The 27,777-nt window shown below is 44.0% G+C and overlaps 1 protein-coding gene across 2 annotated transcripts in view; it reads right to left on the bottom strand.

Moving 5' to 3' along the window:
- GEMIN8 (gem nuclear organelle associated protein 8) overlaps positions 1-23,216 on the bottom strand; it is a 36,857-nt gene extending 13,641 nt beyond the window's left edge. The window contains exons 1-3 of one of the 2 annotated variants that reach the window (XM_033147391.1): positions 23,048-23,132; positions 17,664-17,701; positions 11,413-11,851 (exon numbers count right to left, since the gene is read on the bottom strand). In XM_033147391.1, the coding sequence (XP_033003282.1) occupies positions 11,413-11,851; positions 17,664-17,666 (442 nt within the window). In that variant the 5' untranslated portion in view covers positions 17,667-17,701; positions 23,048-23,132. Of the gene's footprint in view, positions 1-11,412; positions 11,852-17,663; positions 17,702-23,047 lie in introns of both variants that reach the window. The other variant, XM_033147390.1, reaches the window with a different exon arrangement.
- Between the last annotated feature and the right edge of the window lie 4,561 nt (positions 23,217-27,777).

The raw sequence follows: 27,777 nt of genomic DNA, 5'->3' as shown, positions 1-27,777 counted from the left end.
AACAAGGGCCCGCAGGCTATGAGATTCACTACCCCGATATACAGTATTGGGATTGCCTCCAGTGTAGTCATACTCAGCACAGACCCATTGTAATTAATGGGCAGAGGTCCATCAAGGAGGCCCGATAGAGAAACATCTTATCTGGGCCCCTCCTGGCCACTACTGTCCTATGACTCAGAGGATTAGACTCCCGCCCCTTTTCCCAGCCTCACAAATTGCAAAATAAGGCCATGCTGCTTTAACCAGCCATAGGTGGAACAAACCAGGGCTGCTTTGGAGCTGTCCAAGGTCCTGGTCTTGTCTGCTCTCCGATTGGACTTGACTTGGCCAGGACATTTCCTGCTTCCTCTGCAACCCTCAAGCTCCTGAATCATCTGCAAAGACCCACAGCAAAGCCTGGAATCATAGAATTGCAGAGTTGGAAGGGACCCCAAGGGTCATCTAGTCCAACCCTGTGCAATACAGGAATCTTTTGCCCAAAATGAGGGGGGGGGGTTATTGAGTTGTTCTTGTTTTTATTTTAATTATGTATTTCATGTTTTTATATTGTGATTTTATCCTGCGAACTGCCCTGAGACCTGTGTGTATAGGGCAGTATACAAATTTAATAAACAAACAAACAAACAAACAACAACAACATGGGGCTCAAACCCACAACCTTGGGATTAAGAGTCTCAAGCTCTACCGACTGAGATGGTCCAGTAACAGATGGCCACGTAACAGATGTTCGGTTTCAAGATCCAACTGTGTCCTCCCATACATATTGAGGTAACACTATCATTGGACCAATGACATTAGAGCAATGTTTTACTGAAATGCATTTTTTGTGATCACTACACTATCCAAGAATCACACTTTATAACTATGGAGATTGAAAGGCGGCCCCTTTGAAGTTTGATAGACTGCAAGAACATCAGCTGAAATGTTATACTTGAAGGATCTTTCTATAAAAACAAACAAATAAGGGAATTGGTCAGAGTTTCTGAAATCTCCCTGGGAAAAACAAAGGACGAGAGTTCCCACCAAGTAGCACAACTGTTTCAACCTATACAATATAATTATGTCGCAGCATTTTACAATGGCAACATGAGCCTTCCAGCTGTGGAGCTATCCAGCTGCAGCATGAAGAGCAGATTATTCTAAGTGACATTTTTATCACTAAGTGGACAGTTTCGCTGATGCTTTGTCCAAGTATTGCTAATGTGCTTTCACATGTCTGACTGATTTACTGGTCCCCAGCCATATTTCATCATAAAGTCTCCTCAAGCGACAAGTATCAATTTAGTCTCCCTCCCCTCCATCCAGGTGTGCTCAGACATATAGTCAGTCTTTAAATAACAGACAGGTTGACAAGAATGAATGAGGTGTCACAAAAAAATCCAAAACAGGATCTGGAGTGAATAAAAGAAATTTTAGCCTACAATGCCCAATGGAGCCTGTCACTGAAAAAAATGTAACCACTACAAGCAAGCATGTCTTCTTTTACTTCAGAAAGGCCCCTCAAAGACAATGAACACATTTCATTTTTTCTTCAGACAGAAGCCATGACAAAGAGACACACTAGACATGACAAATGTCTGCCCCGTTTACATATAAAGGGACGGCTTGGGGGAGGGTTTTTGTCCTTTGCACAAAATGGAGCACATATGGGAGCAAAGCTCACACACAGCTTCGTTCACTTAGTATGGGGGGAGTCAACAGTGACTGCCAGCAGCTTCAGTCAGCATGGGCAATGGTCAGGGATGTTGAAAGTTGTAGTCTGGCAATACCATGAGGGCACCATGTTGGCTGCCCTGGAGTAGTTAAAAGGCTTGTGACCTTCCATGACATCACAGGAACCCAAGACACTAATTGAATTACCAGCACCACACCCTTTAGCAAGCTTAGGACAATGCAGAAGAATCTCCAACAGAACTGAGTGCTTCAGAAAAGAGTTTCTCTTCACACTAGTCTCTTACTAGTGTACAGACATGGAAATGACTCCAGCCTAAAAACAGTGCCTTGGGAACAAAATGATGGATTGCGACAGGTCTTTGCCCTGATGTCCTTCCCCCTCTCCCGCAAGACCATGGACTGGTCCATCTCAGCTGCTCTGTAGCCTCCAGAAATTGCCTCCAGTAGCAGAGGTGATGATGGCATGTCAGAGCAGAAGCCCAATATTGAAAGTGCAATTATTTGCCTGGCAGGTTATCTTGTACCCTTGCAGAAGACGCCATACTTGTCATATGCTCCAGTTCAAAGATCTCATAACTTGCTAGGTAAGGGGAGCAGGGGCTGCTCAGTTTGGCGCCAGCAGCTATGGCTGAAGGACACCTTATCCTGTCTCCTTTGCTCCCCTGCTAACTGGAACACCTTGAATCTGGAGAATGTTGAAACACACAGCTGTGGTGGTGGGAATGGAACACCTTTTTCTAATGGCAGCCATTTCCCACATCCAGATGTAGAGTGTCGAACAAAGTGATTAGCCACTCTTGATGCTATGGCTAGGAGCCGTCCTTATGTAGAAACAGCAATTTGTAAATCAGCCCTTAAACTTTTGGCTCAGCTACAAACTGTCTGGACTACAGAAGGAACAGGTGTTTCCTCCTCTTTCAGTGTGTGTGTGTGTGTGTGTGTGTGTGTGTGTGTTCTTCCCCTCCTGCTTCCCCATCAATCTCAATATGGAGCAAAAGTCTTCAGATGCCTGTGGCAGGGCAGCTCTGAATCATCTGGAACACATTTCCTAATAAACCTCAAACTACAACGTTTGACAGAATTAGATAAACATCATAATATCCATTACCGGTGCTATTTAATGCCATACAAAAACTCCGTTCAAATCTGAAGTTTAAGATTGGTTTCTAATTGTATTTTGCGACGCGCTGCAGCGTTCTAAAACGATTAGCTACATTCAGAAAGTACATTAAACTTGGCAAGGGACTGAAGGCAAAAGTTGAAGGGCAAGTTATGGCAGCGAGGAATGAATGTAACAGCTCTCTTTGGGGAAGTAAACATGCACTCGCAAAATAAAACTGATTTGGGGAAGATCAGGCAGCTTCCTGTCTCAAATGCACCTTGCTGTCTCTTCTGCAAGGAAAGAGCCATTTTCACTGGAGAGGAAAGCAGCAATCACAATGACATTTGTAACTGAATATACGCATGGACAGATGTTGGACTATATATGGCCCAAGTTCCAGTTCCCCACACAGCCATAACGTACACCGGGTGACCTTGGGCTCAGCTTGCTTTAGTTGACTATTGTGAAAATGAAATAGAGGGGCACGAACAATGTGTGTTGTTTTAAGTTCCTTAAAAGAAGGGTGAGATTAAAAAGCTAGCAAATACGGGGCTTATTGCTATAAAGTGGCAGGTTGTCACATATTACTGATGAATTCTACATTCAAAACTGATTTAGCTAATAGCTGGCAAGATCTGGTGCGGTTTAATCACATGGGATGGGCAGATCATGTGAGACGTTTCAGTGAGAGGATGATTCAAATTTTAAACACTATTAAGAGTGGCATGGGACTTAGCCACTGGACAGCATCTGTTGCAGAAAGATAGGGATTCAACAGGTTATCTTGTACAAAACGGCAGATAACTAAAAGTCTGTATCCAGCCTCTATTTCACCCAGATCCCTAACCTTCTCTTTCTGTGTGTGCATGCAAAATGTTGAATCCACTGGTTAATCTTGGTCTGACAGCAGGGCATGCCAGGTGTGATCTTTGCATTCTGTATGTTTGCTTTGCTGTTGTTGCTGTCCAGTTTTAAATTAATTATTTGTGCTCTGGTCCATGGGGTCATGAAGAGTCAGACACGATCAAACAACTAAACAACAACAACAATTCTACGCATTGTGACCAATTGTGACGGTTTATAGTTTTTCGCAATAAAGATTTCATGCATTCATGCATCAGTTCTGCAGAGAAGTTCCTATAAATACAAAGCAAAGTTTATGCTAAGGGTACAAACCAGAAAAGCCATGCTTCCTAGATTCCATGTTACATCTTCTGCCCAGGTGACAGAGGGAAGGACTTTTTATTTCTAACTCAAACCTTCTGCCTGGTGCTGAGGATATTCTGGTGTAGAGTTAAATTAACTGCCTCTCTAATCAGTTAACACAAGCATTAGAAGTCAAGAATTCACATTTTCTCTGTTTATTTTTTTGAGTGAAATTCTATGTTCCATTTGCTCTGTGAATAAACTTAACTTTTTGGTTCAAGTAAACTGGCATGTTAAAGCAATCTGGTTCTCCTTAGAACAGATTCTAATTTGAACTTGACTGGAATCCAGGATCTGGCTTTTGAAGACTGCTGTTGCCTCCCACTTGTCTCTCCTGGAATCTGAAATGTCACTGTAACATCCAAATGCTTAATTTCTGGATTATATATAGCAGACTTCCAGAAGTTAGACTGTGGTCTAGTGCAGAAGCATATTTTGCTACACAATCTGATCCCCCGGGTGGCATTGTGACAGCATCACCTAATAGTGGGGGCATTAGATATACAACGTTAGGGAAATCTAACATTAGGGAGATATTAAAGATTAATATTAAATATATATGTTAACATCAGTGCATGGATAGCTCAGTTGGTTAGAGCGTGGTGCTGATTACGCCAAGGTTGCAGGTTCGATCCCCGTATGGGATGGCTGCCTATTCCTGCATTGCAGAGGGTTGGGCTAGATGGCCCTCAGGGTCCCTTCCAACTCTACAATTCTATGATTAAAATATTTAACATTAAAATGTAGAATCTCTCTCTCTCAGACACAATGTTTTTCAAAATAAATGTCTCTTCTGAATGAGATAAAAACATAAGGAGGTAGGTATTCTTCCACATCTTGTAAAAACTGTTAGGCTACCAGGTCCTGGGAAGGAGATAGTGGTGAATTAATGATAATAATAATAATAATAATAATAATAATAATAATAATTTATTTATACCCTGCCTATCTGATGAGGCCTGTTATCTGCATCTTTATTTCTTTTCCTTTTTCAAGGAACCTATCATTTCCAAGCTTTTGAGCTCCATTTTTAATAAAGGCAATACATGACTATAAAAGAAAAGGAAGCATAAAATGTCTCACGATGCGAAGCAACAAATGAGGAACAGGCAATTGATATCATCTAATCGAGGATCTTAAATGTTTGGACCCAACAGAGTGCAGTTCGATCTTCCTCTCATAAAAACCAAACCACAGTAAAATCAGCAGCTGGGAGAAAGCTGGACTTTCCTGGGAAAAGAGAAAGCACAGGAAACAGAAACAGGATTTCAAGGTTACGGGCCAAGAGTGGGGCTCTGACAAGAAATCTCAGAGGGAGGGAATGACTTTTCCTGAGAGGTGCTCCTGGCAGTAATATCACTTGCTCCCCTCGCCAACAGCTGTTCTCACAGGCTCCCCTGAAGGAAGATGGAGGGGAAGAAAAATTACAGGAGGCCCTTAAGGCAGCTGCAGACACTAGCAGAGCAAATCCATAAAAAGGCCAAGCTCAGAAAAGACACTGATGGTGGGAAAGTCCAGAATCCTGAGGAGAATTGTCTACTGCTCTCTGCAAGGATCCATCAACATGAAGCTCCCCTCAGTCCCTAAATATAGCATCTGCCCCAGCCATTTGCCAATCTGTTTAAATTACATTTTTGCTTGTTTCAGAAATGACGTTTACATGTATCTCAGCTCCGCAAAGCACAGCCAGTGGAATTTGGTAGCCTGAGCCCAACACAGTATTTGGGGCCCGTGCTATTTCCTTACTTAAAATAAAGAAAGCATGGTGAATTTCCTGCCAAACTATCTCTTGCCATTAATCCCACCTCCCCGCCCTCAGTGGTTGTTCATTGGCTTTGGTAACAAAAAGTCATGTGCAGTTTGTTTTTTTAAAGCAAATACCCACATTGGTAGAAGTTACGGGCAGAAAGAATACCGAGGAGATCGAGAACAAATGCCATAGCGCTATGCACTGAAGAAAGGCAATGTGATTTGCAAAAACTTTCTGGGTATCCCACTGTGTGATATGGTGAGGCAAGGCAAGGCCCAACTCGGGCGCAAGACAAAGCCAGGTTCAGCCGACACACAAGGCAGGACAAGGATCAGACTGGATATACTGCAGGGCTCAGTTGTCCTGCAACCTACAGTTGCTCCAGAAAGGAACACGGTGAAAAAAGCCCTTATGTAGCAGCAGCAGCAGCAGCAGCAGGAGGAGGAGGAGGAGGAGGTGATGCCTAATTGTTAGTTCCACTGCACTATGAGGTGCTGCTGTGCTTAAAAGGGCTCAGCCTCCTTTAGTAATCTCCTACTGCAATGGAGCAGGGGAGCCTCAGGTCTTCTGTTCAACAAATAAGCAGCCTTCTATTATGTTTTTTTTATTTTAGTCTTGCTTGATTTAATATGCAGGAAAAATCAAAGTCAAAGAAAATTCTTAAGTTCAGCATGGATGTGTTGAAAGTGAGGCCACCCATCATTGGAGAGCTCTGCAAGCTTCTGCCAGTGTTTTATATTCTTTTCAGTTTTAAGAACTTCTCGGCAAATCTAAGAGGGCTATTTTGCTGTCTCGTGTTCTTTATAACCAGCATTTCTGAATAGCTTCACAACAGAACGCTGGATACATCTGACAGGTGCAATAACCCGGAAAAATGACTTCATGCTCTTCATAAACAGCCTCTGGGAAGTCATTTAAACATGACCAAAAAAAGTCTCCTGCAGGTTAGAATTACCAGTTTTGCGAGGAACAATGAGAAAGAGTTGCCAATATAAAGAAATAATGTAAGCTATTAAATAATAATTTGAATACGGGGGTGGGAGGTAGAATCACCGGATGTAAAGTCTTATACTGTAATGCTATGTACACTGTCTACTTCGAAATGCCACTGAATTCTACTGGGGATTCCTCCCAGGTAAGTGTGTGCAAAACTGCAGCCTTATTTCCTTACTGGAAAAACAACAACAACAACAACAACAACAACAAGCAAATGGATGAGGTCTGCTGGGAAGGAATCATTTTGTAGCTTTCTAACAGTCGTTTCCACACTTTGCCTGCAGTATATGACTCTCTGCAGTGCAATGATGTAAATAACTTGGCATATTGTAAAAGCACAGCTAGTTTGGGGGCCATCTAGGAGCCTAGCACATGATGTGAATTACAAAGGGTTTGGAGAACACTTGAGAAGAATTCAAAGAAAGAAAAGAAAAGCTGTTTGAACAGAGAGGGAGAGAGTAAAAAAAAAAAGAGTGGGTTTGGTAGAGGGAGGGGGGAGAGACACAACACATCCTTATTGGAGTGCTAAATCAGGCACAGGGTTTCAGGAGTTGCCAGTTTAAAAAATGCTTCACTGTCAAAGTTGGGAGTCGAGGCAGCGCACAGAACTGAGGCTGCAGTGTACAGAAGCCCACAGGCTGTCAGAATCTGAAGAGGTTCCTGGGGTGAAGGCGGAAAGCAGGAAGGAAGGAATGAAAAATATTTTAAGGCCAATTATTGTTCTTTTTTCTTTACCCTCGACTCCAAAGAATATGAAGTTGTTGTTTTTTTAAAGGATTATATTCAGTCTTGACCACACCTCTCAACCGCTTGGGATTTTCCAGGGCGTTCCATGGTCACAGACAGCAAACCATGTATTAAGTCCACACTCCCAATCAGAATTAACTCTGATTGGGAATTAATCTAGAAGCCAGTTCCCCCCCCCCCCCCACTGTCTCCTGAAAACCCCAGACGAGGTCCACAACTATGGATTTGGTCTGGATGTCTTGCTGCAGGGTGATGATGCCAAGGTCCACAGGCCTCAGTACTTAAAGTCTTCTGGACTGCCCTCACTTTGCACACATTACTAGGAAAGTGGGCAATGAGCAGTGGTAAGTTGCACAAACAGGGTAGATTTTAGAGATACAAAAGAACCAGAGTCACCCCAGCATTTGCCCTCATTGGGATTACAGATAGCTCCACCTGCCACAGGCTTCAACTTCAACTTTTGAACAAAGCACAGTTCCCCGTTATGTCCAAACTTAGCAGCTGCAGTTAGCTAACAAACTATCATTTCAAACCATGGCTTGATCACCATCACCTAACTGCACTTAGAACTAAAATTTCTGAGTTTTAATGCTATGGGGAACTGTGCTTAGTTCAGAAGCAGAAGTGCATTCTTTTAAGAGGAAACCATGGTTGGCTGAACCAGGCCAGTGTCAGCGTGCTACTAAAAATCAATGAATGCAGAGTGTCTAGAGACTGTGCATTGAGACTGAGAAAAATAGGCTGAGGGCTTGAAAGAACAGGACAAAAGGAAAGAGAAATACCCTCTTTAGTCATTTTTATTGTTAAGTAAAGATGTGATGCGGGTGGCGCTGTGGACTAAACCACAGAGCCTAGGGTTTGCTGATCAGAAGGTTGGCGGTTCGAATCCCCGTGACGAGGTGAGCTCCCATTGCTCGGTCCCTGCTCCTACCTAGCAGTTTGAAAGCATGTCAAAGTGCAAGTAGATAAATAGGTACCACTCCGGTGGGAAGGTAAACGGTGTTTCCGTGCGCTGCCCTGGTTTGCCAGAAGCGGCTTAGTCATGCTGGCCACATGACCCGAAAGCTGTCTGCGGACGAACGCCGGCTCCCTCGGCCTATAGAGCGAGATGAGTGCCGCAAACCCAGAGTCATCCGCGACTGGACCTAATGGTCAGGGGTACCTTTACCTTTAAAGATGTGAGGAAGGGCTGCATGGCCAGGTGCATTAAGCTCCACCCCCAGTTGCCATTCTCGTCACTCTCTATGCGTTTGGCTTCTGTGATCATAGAAGCTTCCTGCCTTTTTAGAACTCTGGTTTTCCAGGGTTATAAAATGCACAAGAATTCCTCCACAAGCACAGGAGGTTCCCTGCTTCAGACCATCTCCCCTCCCCCCCCTTCCTCCAGCCAATTAGTATGGGAGAACTGTAGATTACAGTGATGATGTCTGGCATTTTTCTTTCTTCTTTTTAAACAGTCTACAGTTCCGTCAATATCAATATATATTACGAGGGGTTTTCTGCAGAGAATGAAAGACAAAGCACGATAATGCGGTTATCGCATTTGGCCTAATCAAATTCTGCCCTGAAATTTTGTTCTGCTTAAAAAACTGCACTCTGCAAAATCAATAGCTCTATGTAATTAAAGGCAGTGTTGGTGTATCTCTTCCACACACCCAGGTCTCAAGGGGCTGCCCGGGGGGGGGGGGACCACTTCTAGGCTATAATAGAGTTGGAAATACACTCTTCTTCCTCCATCTCTGCTGTTATTCTTAATAGACACTCTAGTGGCTGAAACTTCTGCTGAGCAAGGGACTCTTGTTAGCCTAGAAAACAGGCGCTGCATTTTGTGAATGCCTCAGTATAAAACACACAAGGGAATAATGATTTTCTTCACATGGTAAAACTACGCCAATCAAATAATAATAATAAAAACTCTCGAAAGCCCTTTTAACCCCAAGGCATTTTAACAAACTATTACGCAGAGAAGATGCTACTGATTAGTCTAAAGGCTTCCTCTCCCCAAATACAGCACAGTTCTGGTTATGAAAGTGGAATATAGTTGGGTTGGAAAGAGAGAAAGCCAACTTCCTGCAGTACTCAGAGGTTAAAGATGTCCTGGAATCAAGCCAAAGGAAGAAAAGAAAGAAAGAAAGAAGAAATAAAAAAAAAGCAAATGGCTGATCCATATTATAGGTTACGTCAGGGCTTCCTCCAGACTTCCAACAACACAGCTAGGAATTTCCATTGGGCTGCTCCAATTATCTGCTAAACTCAACCATAAAAGTGCCAGATTCATATGTCTATACAGTAGTACCCCAGGTTATGAACTTAATTCATTCCGGAAGTCCGTTCTTAACCAGAAGCGTGCATTCCCTACATAGGCCTCCCACGGCTCCGGAAGCAGATTGTATTCGTATCCCGGGGCAAAGTTCGCAACCCAGAACACCTACTTCCGCCTTTGTGGAGTTCATAACCCGAAGCGTTTGTAAGCAGGACTGTTTGTAACCCGAGGCAAAAAGGTAAAGGTACCCCTGACCATTAGGTCCAATCGCAAACGACTCTGGGGTTGCAGTGCTCATCTCGCTTTATTGGCTGAGGGAGCTGGTGTTTGTCCACAGACAGCTTTCGGGTCATGTGGCCAGCATGGCACAACGGAACACTGAAACTAGAGCAGTGCATGGAAACACCGTTTACTTTCCTGCCAGGGCGGTATCTATTTATCTACTTGCACTTTGACGTGCTTTCGAACTGCTAGGTGGACAGGAGCCACTGTATTAAAAAGTACACCGATAGCACCCTATGGCTTTCAGGCACAGCCAAGAAGAAGGTTTTCTAGGAATGTTTCTGCCATGGTAAAGAAACTGAAGAATAAGCACTGCAGGCGGCAAAAGGACATAAAGTCGATGGTGGGGTGGCATAGCAAGAAAAAAGAAATGAATTAACAGGGGGTTCCTTTTAGTGAGGTGGACAAATTCAGGTTCTGAATTCCAGTGCCATTCGATCAAAGACTTTGAAGAAGGGGTGGAATTTCTTAATGGCAGGATTTTTCTTCCCAGAAAAGCCCACTGGGCCAGTTCTGCCTCTCTCCTTTAACATGCCATGCCATGTCCTGCCTGTAAACCTAAAGAACAAAGATGCAGCTTTGTGTTTCAGATATTAGGTCAACATCCTCGCGACACATTTAAAGCTGGGAATTGCAACTCTGTGATGGTTCTCCGAAAAACTCACAGCACTCTGAACAAATGACCATTCTCAGGGTTCTTTGGGGGATGCTATGGGCGGCATTCAACTAACTGCTCCTGGCGGTTGTGGGAAAACACGGAGCAGATTTAGGGGTGTGCACATGGGGAGGAGAGGGGGACAGAATATTCACCTTAGTGCTACATTGAACACAACCCAATGACTGTTAAAAGTGCTATGAGCGCACTTTGAATGCATGGTGTGTATATAACTACGATCTTGGGCTTGAATCCAACATTACTCGTCCTAAAATTAGGCCCATTCATTTCAGTGGGTGTACTCTGAGTAAAACCTAAGTGAGCTAGAACACTTGGACCAGAGAGATCTGGATTCAAATTCTGTCACCCCAAGCTCCTCAGACAAGGTGGGATTTTGAAAGTATGCCCCTTGGACGTGTTTGACCCGCTACTGGATTGCTCAATTTGCTTTAAAAGTTATTATTCTGGGCTGAGCTGCTACTAGCACTTTATTGCAATCTTGTTGTTATTTACTTTCCAGTGCTGTTTTCCATGGTATTTTACTGAGATTTGCATTTTTCATCAAACACTGCCATTTTTATATTTTATATGTGTGTAAGATGCTTTGTGAGGGCTTGGACCTAAAAGACAGCCAAAACCTGATCTAAATGAATGAATGAATGAATATTATAGATCAAAGAAAGAGAGAAGGGAGTAGCTGTATTAATAACATGGGGGAAATGGTCGAAGGCACTTACGCAGCTCTTCCCGGTGCTTCTCTGTTTGCTCAAAATACTGGCGGAGCTCTTCTGTGATCTCCATGTTGCTCAAGTCACACTCAATATCCCCTTCGTCTTCGGAGTCGGTGTCACTTTCGGAATCGCTCTCCACGACCCCTCTGCCTGCGGCATTACGAGGGCCATGTTGAGACCCGGGAGGCAGCCTGGGTTGGCTCCCTCGTGTGAAAGCAGAATAAGACCCGGTCCTCAGGGGCTCCCCTTCATCCCAATCAGAGTAGCGTCCACTGGGAAGACTTTCAGAAGGGGGAAACGGCAGATTGTACAAGGACTCCATGGCTTTCCTGTAAGCATTTCGGTGCCTGCTCATCCACTCCATGGCTTGGTTGTAATGCTTCCAGTATCTCGCATAGACATTCTGGGAATACCATGGTCCTTTCTCTCGAGGCACTGAATCCCCCTAAGAACATGGACAAAGATTTTAAAAAAATCAATTATTTCTACAGCATGTCCTCTGTGACGGGCCCTTTCAGTGTCCCACCAAGAGCCCTCACAACTGTAAAACGTTTCCCCTTACTGTGTCTCTCCCTAGGGTTCACCGACGACTAAAATGAATCCCCAAAATGATATTATGAGAGATGTCCTAGGGGTACCTCAGTTCTCCACGTTCTTAAAGTGAAACTCCTGCCACCTTGGGATTCTCCCGCCCTGGGTTCCCAAACTGCTGCAGCTTGCCCTTTCCTTTCTGGCAACTGCGTGGCACCTTTGGCTTCCCTGCCCAGTCCTCTGTGTGTTAGGTAAATAAGCCACCCGTCCCCTTTTCCTCAAGGAAACCTCTAGTGCTTATCCCCTCAACCACACCTCTAGAGGTACTGACACACTGCCAGAGTCCACGAACGTTAAACAAACAAAATATGTTTATTGAGGTAACATTAATATCAAGGAAGTTAAGGTAGAATGCGGTTACAATGTTCTTCAATTAGGTACATAAGCTTGGATACAACTTTAAACAGGAATAAACGTTTTCCTTTCCTAACCTAAGCCTAACCTCCAACCCGCTCTCCCTCTCACCCTCACTCCCTGACCCACAACCCACAACAACCGCCCCAACTGCCATTCTCCCCTTTTAAAAGGTGGAAAAGACCCGCCTCTGCGATTGTGCTGCCAGTCATCTAGAGTGGGTGTTAACTCTTCGAGTGCTGGGCACCTGCTCACACCCAGGCACAGGGTTGGTCCGTTACATCCTCCATCTCCCAATTAATTCATGCAGCCCATTCCTGCCACCAATTCAGAAAGCAATGCAACTTTCTGCCCTACTATTAGCTCAGTTGGAACCACATGGACCTTAGGTGGTTATCACATTAAGGTGGTTGGTAAAATATTTTGGTTTATAAGGCACTGGCAACGTTGCACCAATCCTAAGATCACCTAAGTTGACAGAAGCCCCCAGGAGCCTGAAATCAGGTAGCTCACTAGTTCCGAGTGGATAAGAGATAAGGCCACAGGTTGTGCTTGCTCCATGTCTACTATAACTCTATCCTTAAAGTAAGGGAGAGCATTTCCCTTGATTCACCCAAGCCAGAAGAGAATCACTCATGTAACTAGGGTATCTTTTTGCTCCTTGGCCACCTTCTTCTGTTCAAGGCAGCAACCTACAATTAAATCCAGCATTTGTTAACACAGAATAATCAATCAGATGTGCAACCTCCTTTGCCCGTGGAAAAACCCTTCTCTAATCAGCAAGATATAACGTGCAACAGTTCAATAAAGCATTAATCTCTCTCAGTCAATGGCGTGCAGAGATCCCTCAAGCATTTAAGCTGAAAAGAGATTTAGCGAGGCAGTCCCAGTTTATACGTTATCTAGTGCCCCTCCCCTCCACTATGCAGATGACCTGGGGCCTCTAACTGAAGAGACTGTTTCTCTCTCCCTCTTTTTCAAAGGAGAGAAATCATGTGAACAGGTCCTCCAAACTATTGGCCTTGGCATGGAAGAATACATGCCATGTCATCTGTGTGTGGGGTGTCCTGATCCTCCATCAAGTGAAGGCAACATGAACCAAGGCACTGACACCCCCCTCCCTGCTAGGCACCCCCCAAAAACCCAATGCACTACTATGGTGAGAAACATTGCACTCTTATTTCAACATGAAAAAGCTGTCAAGATTAACTTGAGGTCATGAAGCAGTCTCGAGTCTCCGTGCTTTATGAATATACATTTTGGAGGCAAAATCCTGAACGCTTCAGAATTTGACAGGATTGACTTCTGCCGCACGAGTATTCCGCCCTAAACTATTAAGAATAAATGAATTCCAAAACCCTAATTGTATTTACTCTTGCCATTCAGTTTTGACAATGAGTCTTAAGAGGTCAGTCTCCTTTTGTTTATGGCTAGTTTCACTTTCTGGTTCCCATGAACTAATAGGACGCAGTTTTTTGTGTCAGACATACTTGAATACAAGTAGAAGTCTCCCCCTCCCCTCCCAGCCCATCTCTGAAAGGCTTTGGGGGGGAGGGGGGGAGCCCTGACAATGGGCTTGATATGCATCCCACTGAAGTCAATGGCAACATTCCCATTATTTTAATGGCACTGGACTGCCCCCAATGGCCTTTTGAAACCAGCTTTTAAGAACAAGGGCAAATAGCTCCAAGTTATTTTTATATGCAACTTTTAAAATTAAAAAGTTCACACATTCACAATATTGTATATATTTAAAATTTCAGAAAATAATATTGGGAATATCAGGACTTACAGTGTAGTCCAGACATCTCCAAACTAAGGCCCGCGGGCCGGATGCAGCCCACACAAGCCAACTGTGCAGCCCCCGACGACCCCCGCCGCCCGCTCTTACCGGCATGGTGCGGTTGCCCATCTCCGGGTCGGCGCAGCAATGGAAATAGCTTTTGTGCATGCGCAAAACGTCATTTCCGGCACACTTTCGGGGCTGCAGAGGCCCGTGCGCATGCGCACAAGCTATTTCCAGTGCTGTGCCGACCCGGAAGTGCACTGGAAAAAGCGATCGGCGCTGGAGGAACTGGCCCAAGGCCGGGTACGTTTGGGGACCCCTAGTGTAGTCCTAACCATGCCAACTCTTGTTTAATTTCATGGGGCTTACTTCCTTGTTATGATTGCAGCCTTAGCTGTAGAAGCCCTATTTATTTCAGTGGGTCTACTCTTAAGTATTACCAAGTCTGGATCTAACTGAATCAATTCAGTTCCAGGTTTGGTATACCACATTCTGGATGAAAATAAAATCCCAGGTGATGATTGTATCATTCAGAGCATATTGGCCGAATTGCCTCCCAGAACTATTATCATCTCAAAAAGTACATGGGTCGCTGTGCATTTGAAAGCAACCCACATCAAATGTCCACTAGCTTAACCTTTTCCCTAACATGCTACCTTTACCCATGTAGCTCTGAATTTGCCACATAGCCAAGTCAAGACTGTATCCATTTTGAAAGCAACTGCACTTTATTTAAATAAGGTTTGTTAGCTTTACTCACTGAATTTTTAAGGATATATCACCAATAGTTCTAACAGTTTTGAGTGGCTGTTTACACACACACACACTCCCCCACTCTGCTGCAAGGCAATGCTTAAGTGCAAAATATTATCAGCTGTTCTTTTTAACCAAACTGTTTCTCAAGCGGATCTTGGTGGCGACTGCAGCAAAGAAAGTGGAATACAGCTGGCTGATTTGCCTAGCTGTTGTTAATTTAGGAGAGGAACACAAAGGATTGTTTCAAGTAGTCAGAATTGTGATTCTGATGCTTAGCCAAATACTTCTTTTAGGGGGAATGAGGGGAGGAGGAGGAGGAAGGGGGGGGGGAGAAGGAGTGGAAGTGACCCCGGGAAACCTCAAAATGCTGCAGGGAATGTTAAGAAGAAGCCTAGGTGTTTAAAAACATTTAAAAGGGAGAGAGGGAGGGAGGGAGGGAGGTAGAGAGAAAGAGAGAACACTATAAAGCCCAGTTGAATCAACTGTATTATAGATTGCATCAGTTGAAACAATTGTATTACACATCACCACCGTCATCAGGCTGTTTCCAGTTGGGTCTCTCCACTGGCTCTGTAACCCAGACGAGGTTTCTATTACTTTAAAATGATTTTCACTTTCCCCCCCTTTCCTCTGCGGTTCCCTCTCAAAATCCGCTCCAGAAGGTTGGGGAACAGCATGGAAGGTGGCACAGAGAAAGGGGCAATATGCAAAAATCGCCTCCCTCTCTCCTTTTGGCTCATAGAAGCCTCCACTGGATCAAAGAGCCTTCCATCAGTGGAGGAACTCAACTGGATACAACCCACATCATCATCACCACCACCACCATCATCACCACAACATATGGCCTTCCTGAGCTGTATACAGTGGTACCTCAGAAGTCCAACGGAAATCGTTCTGGAAGTCCATTCGACTTCCAAAATGTTCGGAAACCAAGGAAGCTCCTGCAGCCAATCGGAAGTTGCGGAGGATGTTCGGGTTCCAAAGAACTTTCGCAAACCGGAACACTCACTTCTGGGTTTGTGGCATTCGGGAGCCAAAACGTTCAACTCGCAAGGCATTTGGGATCCAAGGTACGACTGTATAGCTTTATATTATGCTTGCAGGGCTACTTTTCACAGACCTCTTATCTCAAGAATCTCATGTCTTAAGACGTGTGCAACATAACACTCATGGTTTTAGGTCTGTGAATTTATTATGCCAAAAATAGCATTTTGCTCCCACTCCTATTCCCAGCTGCTTTGTTATTTACCCTGCAAGAGGCGGCCAAGTGTCATTTAGGGGGACACATGAATATGTGGAACAGAACTGCAAACAAAGAAGTGTTTGCAAACACAGTTACTAATTCCTAATAAGGGTTGGCTGCAGCTTCTTGTCAAGTCTACACCGGGGGCAAACCTGTGAAATGGCCGCAATGGAGTGAAGGGAGAGGAAGATTCCTCAGTTAGGGCTTCCGATATTTGGACTTCCCAGGTCTGCCTGACATCAACTTCTCCTGCATAAGATAGGAGGGGGCTTTATCCATCCTCAGAGTCTTCCCCCCTCCTATATTTCTGACTCCTATACATACAGGTATGCCACCTACATGACTCAACTGTTCTCAGCAGCACATGCACTTCTTCACATAGAATCAGAGTTGGAAGGGACCCTGAGGATCATCTAGCCCAACCCCCCTGCAATGCAGGAATATGCAGCCATCCCATACAAAGATCGAACCTGCAACCTTAGCATTATCAGCACCATGGACTCCATAACCAATTGCTATCCATGTATTGCAACTATTCGCTGCAAGCTGCCCAGAGGCATTTGTGTTTTGCAGCGCCACTCAAATGCTGTAGGGATAAATACAGAATCCAACAAATGTTTGTTGGGTCCCAAAGGCCCACCCGCCTCACGCCCCATTTCTCTTTCCTCTAAATCTGCCATGATGCCCTCTTTACGCTTAACCATTCTAAGCAATCTGGGCACATGTCTTTATTATGAGACAAAGCTTTAATATGCTCGTTTGTTAAGGAAGGACTCACTGGCCATCCCTTTTCCCAATTAAAATACACACACACACACACACACACACACCACTCTCAATTAAAAATGTGCCTATGATCACCCACAAAAATAACAATACTCTACAAAATTATCCATACACACACACATACACACACACAGTCCCAATGAGTTCAAAGGTGCTTATGACCAGGCAAACAAGTGTAGCAGGACTGCAGCACAAAATAATACGCCATTGGGGTTAAAAAGCAACAACTTGTGCTTGAAGTAGCTGCCTTCCATGCTTGTCACCGGCTAATTAGCAGCTGAGATAGATGCTCCTGCCTTCTCATTTCATGCCTGCCTCCTCAATCAGTTTATCTTGACAGGCTGCTCTGTTGTTTGTCTCTCCCCATCACCTCCTTTGCACAAGGCAATATGATTTGTAAGTAGCCCTGTGGTGGTATTGGGCAAGAGATCAGCCAATTTGGCCAGAGCTACTGAGAGCTGTGTGGCAGAAGGATCCCACCCAGGCTATTCTGGCTTCTTCCTCTTTCTCACACTTCAGAGGGCCTTTGACAAAGTAGCCTATACATATGTGGACATCAATTTTAGTAACAATGGATTCCAAATACAGAAGTTCTCCTGCGTAAGGTGCTTCCAGAGGTTTCATAAAAAGCATTGAACGAACAACAATATATTAATGTGGATTTAGGTACCGCAGCATGCAATTTGAGTACCAAACTGATACACGCCAAAGACCGTAACAAATAGAAAGGAAGACTCTTACCATGATCTATGGGAATGTGCACCAGCGACCGATACAAACTAAAAGACAAGAGGAAAATAAAAAGGTGAAGAAATCAAATATTAACATAGACAGGTATACAAAATTAAGGCTGTAGCCAGTTAGGTTTCCAGGTTCAACTCAAGGTGTTTGTTTCGATCTTTAAAACACAAGAAGGTTCAGGGCTAAGGGGTGGACTTTGGTAATATGGAGCCCTGAGCAAGAACAAGATTTGGTGCCCTCCCCGCTCTGGCCTTCTGTTCTGCACATGCTCTCAAGTGCACTATGGCATAGTTGTGGCAACTCAAATCGCCCAACTAACCAGGGCCTAACTCTGAGTAGGTGCCCATAAATACAAACAATGAGGGGTGTGCAATACTGGCCACATGGGTTGCAAGCAGGAACTCCAATTATCTTTTGCAGCAGGATTTTTTCCATCGCTAAAGCCCAATGGATCTGAATGAAAGGAGATGAGTGATACCAGGATTGCGTCCATTCATCTGAAATGCAAATTAGGAGACTACTACAAGGCAGCACAAAGGCACAGCTAGCACAATTGTACAGCTGAGAGAGAAAGAGCGAGTGAGCGAGCGAGAGAATGATCATTACTCACTCACCCTTTGCCGCAAAAGGTGCTGAAGTTCATACACCCTTGCCGAAAGACTACTACTCGCATGGGAAAAGACCTGAAATTTCTCAGGTCCAAAAAAGATGCTAAGGAGATGGAGTTTACAGTCATTCTCCCTAGTTTTCAAGGAAAGGGGGGGGGGAACCTACAGGAACACTAAGCTGGCGGTGATTATTAACAGAAGACTGCAGAGTCTCTGCTGCACTCCGAGCCTGCAGATCTGTAGCACGTTAAGCTCCAGTTCCATTTTGCATTTTGCATGTCCCAAAGCGTTCCGTTTCCCATGCTCCAGCTCTTTTAAAGTTTGGCCATGTCTCTCATGGTTTATACATGCTCATTGAATTTCTTTAATATGACACATCTGGGCTTTGGCAAGGTTGCTGTTATAAGTATAACAAGGTCCTTCCCCCACATTTAGGACACGGTCTTTTGTATTTCCCTTTCCCGTCTCCTGAGTATTCTTAGAGTGGCAAAAGTGTGGTATTCAACTAAGTTTGACTCAGAGTAGACTGGTTGAAGTTAATGAACGTCACTAAATTAGGTCCATTAATTTCAATGGGTTCTACTCGTGAGTAAAGCTTAGGTGACTATCGACCAAACATCTTTCTTAATACTGTACACTGACTGCCTGAATCGAAAAGAATCACCTCTGAATTGTCCTGGGCAGTTAATATGCAGAGCTCAGTTTCAGACAAGGGCAAATGTTTTCCACTTTTCATTTTGCATTCTGACAAACTGACAGCTTGATGGGAGCCAACATAACTGTGGACTCAAAAGTTTAATTTGTGAACAGCTGCTGGCTGTTGAAGCCGCAGTGTGCAGGACCTCTTGATTTCCGTCACAAGGTGGCACCAAAACTATATGAACTAGGGATGCTGCTTGTCTGACTTCATTTTATGAATCCAGGGTGGGAGCTGATGGAAATCCAACAAGACAGATTTTCCATCCCTGATGTAAATGAAAATATATCTGGTCCCATGTGGATTCTTATTATTATTCTTTTCTGCCCTTCCCCTGAAGATCACAATATATAAAACTGCAATATAAAAAACCACAACAAATACATAGCATAATAACAAAACAAAAACAACACCCCTCACAGTTTAAAAGGCCATAGATCGTTTAATTAGTCAAAGGCCTGGGAGAAGAGGAATAATAATGATAATAATTTATTATTTATACCCTGTCCATCTGGCTGGGTTTCCCCAACCACTCTGGGCGGCTCCCAACAAAATATTAAAAACACGATAAAACATCAATCATTAAAAGCTTCCTGATACAGGGCTGCCTTCAGATACCTACTAAAAGTCAGATAGTTGTTTATTTCCTTGACATCTGATGGGAGGGCATTCCACAGGGCAGGCGCCACCACCGGGAAGGCCCTCTGCTTGGTTCCCTGTAACTTCACTTCTCTCAGGGAGGAAACCGCCAGAAGGCCCTCGGAGCTGGACCTCAGTGTCGGGGCTGAACGATAGGGGTATACTAGGCTACTCACAAAATGTTTCTGCCTGGCACCTAAAGATATGTAACTTAAGGCACCAGGTGAGCCTCTCACCGAAGAGTATTCCACAAATGGGGAGCCACTGCAGAAAAGGCCTGTTTTTGTATTGCTGCCCTCTGGACCACTCTCGTGGAGGCACACGACGGGCCTTAGATGATGACTGCAGGGATATGCACCCACACATACACCACAGATCAAAGAGTTTCCTGCAGTAGTGGATCCCAAATTCCCACCTGTTCCCCCTCCCCCAAATGCTGAGGCTCATTTTTTGTTTTTACCTGTGGTAGGTATTGTAATGCACTGTGCTAGAAGCTGTATGATTTCTAATTGCATTTCTACACAGATGCTGCGGGCCACCTGAATGAAGCTTGCGGACAACTGGTGGTCCATGGACTTCCGTTTGGGAACCCCTGTCCTAGAGTATCCTCCTTAAGTTCAGACAGACAAAAAAGTGATACCTTGCAAAATATTAAGGGAATCTGCTGTGCCAGAACACTTTAATAAAAATACAATTAACCCAGTGGCAAAAGTTCCCATTGTTTTTACACATTTAATCCTTCCTCTAAGCAACATTTCCTCCATCCCAGCTGATTGCCACTGTTGCAAAACCATAAACACCAACATGGGGCCTCTCAGGAATTCATGACCCTGGCAAGGGGAACGTGTTCTGTCGCTTTATGGGAAAACCACCACAATCCTGAGAAGTGGAATTGTGGGTTACGAAGTCTTGGCTGTGCTTAACGGGGATGGAGAGAGAGAGAGAGAATAGATTAATGGTAGAAAGGGTTCAGATTGCTAATCTGTTTCAGCCACCATGATGAGAACAAGGGACTTGGTTTAAGAAAAGAGGAACAAATTCGTAACAAATTGGAAGAACTCCTCCAGCATAAACTGCAGAAAGCAGCATTTTACTAGTAAACAAAGTCGCTGAGGGAATTTAAAGTCTCCACTCCAGATTATGCAGACATCAGAAGTCTCTGAACTTTTTCTCAGACTAGAGAGGTGGATTCCTCACCCAAATGTCAACTTTTTGTCCCTCATAAAAACAGAAAAACCACACAAAGTGGTGGACTTTCATTCACCATTATGATTTCTATAATCGCTAGCATTGCTAGAAAAATCTGATTCATCTTATAAATTGTTGCTGTATGTTAATGTTTGGGATTTAAATCTAAAGCAATGGAGGCTCTAAGAAACTCTGTTCTGCCTCAACATGCAGCCTTACCCTGCATTTCTGCACAAGTTAATTCTGATGGTAAATGTAATCAATTATCGCATGCATGCAAATCCCCAAGCGTGCATGAGTGGCTGGCTCTGAAACTGCTACGTCCAACAGCTGCGCCAATTTAAACCTTGTGCAGCTTTAAATCCTGTACAGATTTCATTTCTTGTGTCAGAAAAGTTAAGTCTGTTCATCTCAGCATGGCGTGACTGCATATAACATGTATTTAAAAGGAAAACGAGGACCAAAGTGACCCAAATTTTGCATAAAGGAAAGTTAAACCATGCAATATGTCACACACATTTTTTCGGGAGGAGGGGCAAGTGAGCAGATATATATTTGGGTAACTCATTATGCTTCTGTTAGCTTTGATGAGTGGCAAGTTGTTTAGGCTACTGAAACACTGGCACGGGAAATCTGACTCACACAAGCACAATCCGATATATGTCTACTCAGAAGTAAGCCCTGGTATGTTCAACAGGATTTATTCACAGGAAATTGGGTACTGGAGTGCAGCCTACAGGTTGAACTGTAGTGACGAAAACCTCAAAAGACTGGCAGATATCCGATTAGTAAATGTAGAAAGAGGATATTGTACAATTGTTCCTAGCCAAAATCTCTCACTTAAAAAATAGCAGTTGCCCCATGTCAGCTTCACTCTATTTTCCCACTAACTAGGTTAGTTAGTTATTTATATTTAATTATTGCATTTATATGGCACCTTTCCTCAGAGGAGATCAAGGCATGATTCTCCCCCTTCCCATTTTATCTTCACAACAACCCTGTGAGGTATGTCAGGCAAAGCGACTGTGACTGGCCCAGGGTCGCCCAAGTGAGCTTCATGGCTGAGTGGGGATTTGAACCCTGGTCTCCCAGCTCCTAGTCCAACGCTCTAACCACTACAGAAGAGTTATTATGCCAAGTCCAAGACATAAATGTGCGTAAGAATGGAAAAGATGCATTATGCCACCCACAAGAAATACACCACATGCCATTTTCTGCATTTCTAAATAAATAAACAAGCAACCCCTGCCCTGGAAACTAATCATAAACAGTTCTGCTCAATACATGGGATGTTTACATAAACGTAAGTAGCACAATAGAGCAATTTTTGAAGATTTGTCACTTGCATGCGGAGCGACTTTCACCGTCGCTTACAGTAGACTTGCCAGACTCCATGCCCCACAGCACCTCTGACTTTATTTATCATTTCATCTACTCAACTTCTTTTTTTAACCCACCCTTCCACCAGGGTGGCTTGTAACAGTTCTCTCCGCACCCCTGTTATATGTAACTTCACCCAGCGAGCTTCAGGGCTCAATACAAATTTGAACCTGGCTCTCCAGTCCCAGTTCTGTAATCTAGCTACGGCATCACACTTTGTTCTCCATATACGCCAGCAATAAATAAACAGCTGCCTAGGAGGCAGATGTCCACCAGGGGTAGCTTTCTCTTAGCCAAGCAAGTCTTCACCTATTAGAGAATCGGTATCATATACAGTGGGCAGCTTATTTTTTTAAAATAATAATACTAATAATAATACAGCGCTTCTGTTTATAAACTAGCTGCGCAATCTTAATCCCCTTCACCTTGAACAGCAGAAGGCAAAAAGGCCTCATGAGCATCCTTGATATATTTTGCAAGTATTTTGAGCCCAGAACAGACCACCATTCCTCAGTTGGGTTCCCCTTAGCCGTGGCTCAAAACATCTTGGTTGGGAAAGGCTGGTGCAGCAAAAGAGATTAGAGGCTGGGTCTTTAAGGCATTGCATGCCCTCCCATTAACTTAGGGAAGCGAATTCCCAGGAGGTTTCGCGCGCGCAGTAAACGGGGCGATGGGAAGAGGATGTGGGAAAGGGCAGGATCCGATTCCTCCCCTCGGCCAGAGCAGCGTGGGCAGCAGGGCATCTGCCCTTGGGAACTTCCTGGTCTATTTCTCCGCTGGGGAGGCTTTCAGGAGCGGCACCGGCAAAGCACCCCACCCCCGCTGCCCACCCAGGAAGCAAAAGTAACCGGCTGGGATCGGGGCAAACATACTTCGGGCGCAGGGTGCGCAGCAAGAACCGAAGACCGCGCCGCGCCCGGCTCTTCCTTCCTGCAGGCGGGGAAAGGGAAGAGGTGGAGCCTCGCTGCTACGGGAAAGCCAAGCGCCCGAGCTGCGTCTCTTTCGCGGGCCGAGGGCGGCATCTGCTGGATCGGAAGCGAGCGACGCTGTTCCCGGAAAGAGAATTGGCTGCCTATGCCTCATGCTTTTAAAGCACGTTCAACGCAAGCCCTACCCACACACCCCACATTCTGGGAACTGTAGTTTGCTCGGGGTGCTGGGAATTGCAGCTCGGATAAATGACAATTCCTGTGTGTATGTGTGCTTTTAATACATTGTGTTTGAATGCCGCAAACCTCCTTAACAGTGAAAGGCAGGTAATTAATAATAATAGTAATAATCAGCTCCAGTCAGCATGACCAACAGGCAGGGATTTGAGGTCTACAACATCTGGAAGGCCAGAGGTTCCCAGCCCAATGGTCAGGCTTGGTGTGGGCGCACACACACTAAAAAGTGTCATCCTGTGCCATAACTTACAAGCTAGAGGACAATACTGTAGCTTGAAGAGAATGCACCCCCCCCAAAGCAAACAACAACAACAGGGGTACGCATACTAAACATTTTGTCAATCTAGGTTTGTCAATCTAGGTTTGGCCTCTTTACGGGGCAGTATTTCAATATGAGTAGGAAAATAAGAGTACCCCTAAACATTTTTTAAAGAAAAAAAAGCACTGCCTATCACTATTGACAAAAGGCAATCCCCACCATTGCCACACTTCACAAGGATGTGCATAGGAATGAGAGAGGAGTTCTGTTCCATCACTTTTCAGAGATTCCTGCACAACCGGGGTCCTATGTGACGCCAAGCATGAGACAAGTGGTTATGGCTTGGGAAAACCGCTTTGTGAGCCGAATTAGGATCCCTGATGGGCCTAATTAGGACTGGGCTGGAGGTTCCTCACTCCTGATTTAATATATGCAACATTTGTACAGTTTTAAACTGCTCTTGGGGTGGTATTCTCTGATGAACCAGAAAATTAACCTATGGCTAATTTCATGTGTATAACGAGGAGGGGGAGAAAAGGAAGCACACACACACACACAGAGAAAGAAACAGAGAAGGGGCACACCATCCATTCTTGGTTCTGATTCCACCCACTACCAGCATATGCCCCTTGACAGATTAACCCCCAAGGGACTGTGGACCTTAACGGGGGCGGGGAAGGTTTCCCACTCCTGTTTTAGTCAAAACAAAATAAAAAATTCTTTCCAGTAGCACCTTAGAGACCAACTAAGTTTGTTCTTGGTATGGGCTTTCGTGTGCATGCACACTTCCAAGAACAAACTTAGTTGGTCTCTAAGGTGCTACTGGAAAGAATTTTTTATTTTGTTTTGACTATGGCAGACCAACACGGCTACCCACCTGTAACTGTTTTAGTCTAGTAAGTTAGTGAGTTTATGTTTGCTTTGATGCATTTTATAGCCTTGGTATGTTGTGAGCTGCCTCAAAGCCAATGTAATTTCTAAATAAATAAATAGGAATACTTTGTACATGCTGGCAATCTTTGCATCTTTGGGTAAAATACATATATAATATTGCTTGACCACCCCATTAGTTTTTGACCTTGAATGCTGGCTGGGAGGATGAGAGTTTAAATCCAACAGCTAAGTTGGAGAAGGCAGACCTGCTGCATAAGTAAGCACATTTGCTGAGAGTCCTACTGACCTACTGCTGAATGCTTGTATATTTCTGATGATGTTTTCATTGCTGCTGACATTTCAAGCTAATACAGACAGCATTTGCTTGCAGCCGAATGGTCTCCAAGCAATTACAGAAGTGGAATTGCATGCAAACTGAAAAGAAATCTTTGATCTCTACAGGCCTGGCAGCTGCTCTGCTTTCTTTAATAGAGTATTGAACAAAGTCTATCATTACGGTCTTGTTTTAATTGGTTCTATAGTTCCCATCAACCCTGTTGAGCCGGATAGACAGGAGGCAGTATAACATCAAGGAACTGGAGAGTTGGCTTTCATAGACTGTTAATACCTCTGCAAACATGACACTACTTTAAAAAAAGGTGTGTGGGGGGGCTAATAAGCCCCAAACACCTCCTTTTAATAGTCCTGAGTTTAGGAGATGATCATTTACAACAAGCTATCAATAACAATTGTCTCCTGGACAAACAGACTCAGGAGACTGATATTTAATGCAGAATATCATTCTGTATTTATAACAGCAGTACTGTAGGGAGGGAACAGGAAGAGAAGAGAGAGTAATGAAGGAAAGAAGCAGAAAAGAAAGAATGAAAAAACTGTTAAAGAAACCATTTCGCCTGTGTTCAAGCATTCTGTGCTCTCTTTACCAGGAAATCAGCTATGAAAAAATGGGGTCTCTTTATTGTTTTCAGAGAACTGGTGGGAAGTAGGCTTACATCAAAAGTGCAGATTGTGGTTTCTTTTATTAAAGGAAAACATCTGACAAAAATGAGACATTTATGCCTACATTTACTCCAGCTCCAATTACTAAATCTGTGTTCCAAAAGTAAAAAAGGATTACACTTTTCAAATACACGCCTGGTTCTAAACTTCAAAACCATCTTTCATTGGAACAAGAAATACTTAAACAGAATCTTAAGCTATTTGAGACACAACCAAGCTATTGTCAGTTTCCCTTTGATGTTCTAAAGGTTTATTTTTAAGACATCACCAGCTTAAGCTGACATGTTTCCGCCTTCAAACAGCCATGTTAGTTCTCCATCGTTCAGCAGAAAATTCAGATACTGGTTTGGGATTTTAGCCCTTTCCCCACTCCCTCAAAAACTCCAGGAAGCCTTGATTATTTGCAAGGAGTTTCTGCTGGAAGAGTGGAAGGACATGCACACTAAGTGATCTTCCTTGTCACTACATTTCTACTTGCGGTTTTTGAACTTCCTGGGAGCTATCATTTCTGCCTTGCAACTCCAGTCCAATGTGACTGGCTCATGGTATCCAACTTCTCCTCCACGCCACGGCAGCAACACTGCTTGGTGGAAGGGGCGTAGCTCAGTGGCAGAGCTTCTGCTTTGCATGCAGAATGCCCCAGACTATCTGCTTTGCATGCAGAATGCCCCAGACTCCCCAGGCATCTCCGGGAGGGCTAGGAAAGACTCCTGCCTAAAACCCTTCAGAACTGCTGCTGGTCAGTATAGACATTGCTGAACAAGATGGTAATAGGAAAGTGGTACATACTCCAGCTCTGCTTCATGCCTTTTAGTCTGTGGTGTGCCTCAATAGTAGGCTATTCTGTCCACATTGCTCTTTAGCATCTACATGAAACTGCTGGGTGAAGTAATCTGGAGGTTTGGGTTTCAGTGTCACCAATATGCAGATGATGTCCATCCCTGCCTCTCATTTCATCCACAAAGCATGGAGATGCTGTGAAACCCCTGAACAGGTGCATTGACATAGTTTTGGAAAAGATGAGGGTGAGCAATAGCCATTCAGAAATCCATAACTTTTAAGAGACCCTGTACTACAAAGGGGAGAGAGTTCCACAGTCTGGGAGCCAGTGCAGAAAAGGCCCTGTCTCTTGTGCCTTGAAAATGGATTGATTTCACATGATTTCACTGGATTGATTTCACATGAGCAGGGCCTCTGAGGCAGGTGCTTCAAATAGCCCAGTCCCCACTTGTTTGCGTAGACCCTTAAATGTTAAAAGCAGCACTTCAAAATGTACATGGTAATAATGAGTTCAGCTGGTGTGGAATTGCTCTCACCAGCAACCAAGCAGCAACATCCTACACGATCTTCAAAGGCAGCTCTATGTGCAGTGTGTTAAAGTAAGTCTAACTTGGTTTTTACTGGATGTGCATGGTTTATTGACCCATGGTCGAGCTGACTAGCTGATAAATCAGCTATGTATGGGCAATTCTACCCATTTTGGTTTCTTTTATAAGACACAGTTATGCCTAATATACATGATTGCATAATATAATGCATTTTGTATGTTATTGTTACTAATATATAACTTTGTATGCACACTAGGTGTAAGGAACGGCATTACAAAATTTGGGAAAGTATGAATTTTTGAAGGGTGGCTGTGTTTCAGTTTAAGTGTTGTTTCAGAAACGGCAAGTTTGGTATGTTTGCCTTTCAATCCAAACTGAATTGAGTTTTTTCGCCATCCCTAGTGCAGCCTAGGCTGCTAAAAGGCACTCCTAGCCACAGTCTCCAGCAGCACTTCCACAGATAGAATGATAGACTGTTAAACTACTTAGAACTGCAGCTCTGTGCAGGGAATAGGGGTCTTAGTAAACTACAGTTCCCAATATTCGGGGGGGGGGTATGGCAGTTTAAAGTGGCATGATACTGCTTTAAATGTATAGTGCAGATGAGTCCTGAGCAGGACTAGCAACAATTGCAGACCTATATTTTCCACCTACAGTCTCGATGAACCCTACTATGCTGCTGTTTTATTTCTTATCTCTGCTTGATAAAGAAGCATTTGCTCTGCTTTCCTTCTTAGTTGTTCTCATTTCTGATAACAAAACTAGAAACCAAACTCACACAATTTCATTAACTATTTCTTTTCCTATTCTCTCTTTGTTAATGTCTGTACATAAACACACCTCTGTTCGTCTTCCTTGCTGTTGGAATTTTTCTGCCTGTTTCTTTATTTGTTCATTGTATTAATTTCTATCCTGCACCATATGCCCTCCCCGGATAGACTGCAAGTTTTTAAGGA

This window comes from Lacerta agilis, chromosome 4 (assembly GCF_009819535.1).
Source record: "Lacerta agilis isolate rLacAgi1 chromosome 4, rLacAgi1.pri, whole genome shotgun sequence".
NCBI lineage: Eukaryota > Metazoa > Chordata > Lepidosauria > Squamata > Lacertidae > Lacerta > Lacerta agilis.
The sequence above is the reverse complement of the archived record's forward strand: the minus strand, read 5'-3'. Positions and strand labels throughout refer to the sequence as shown.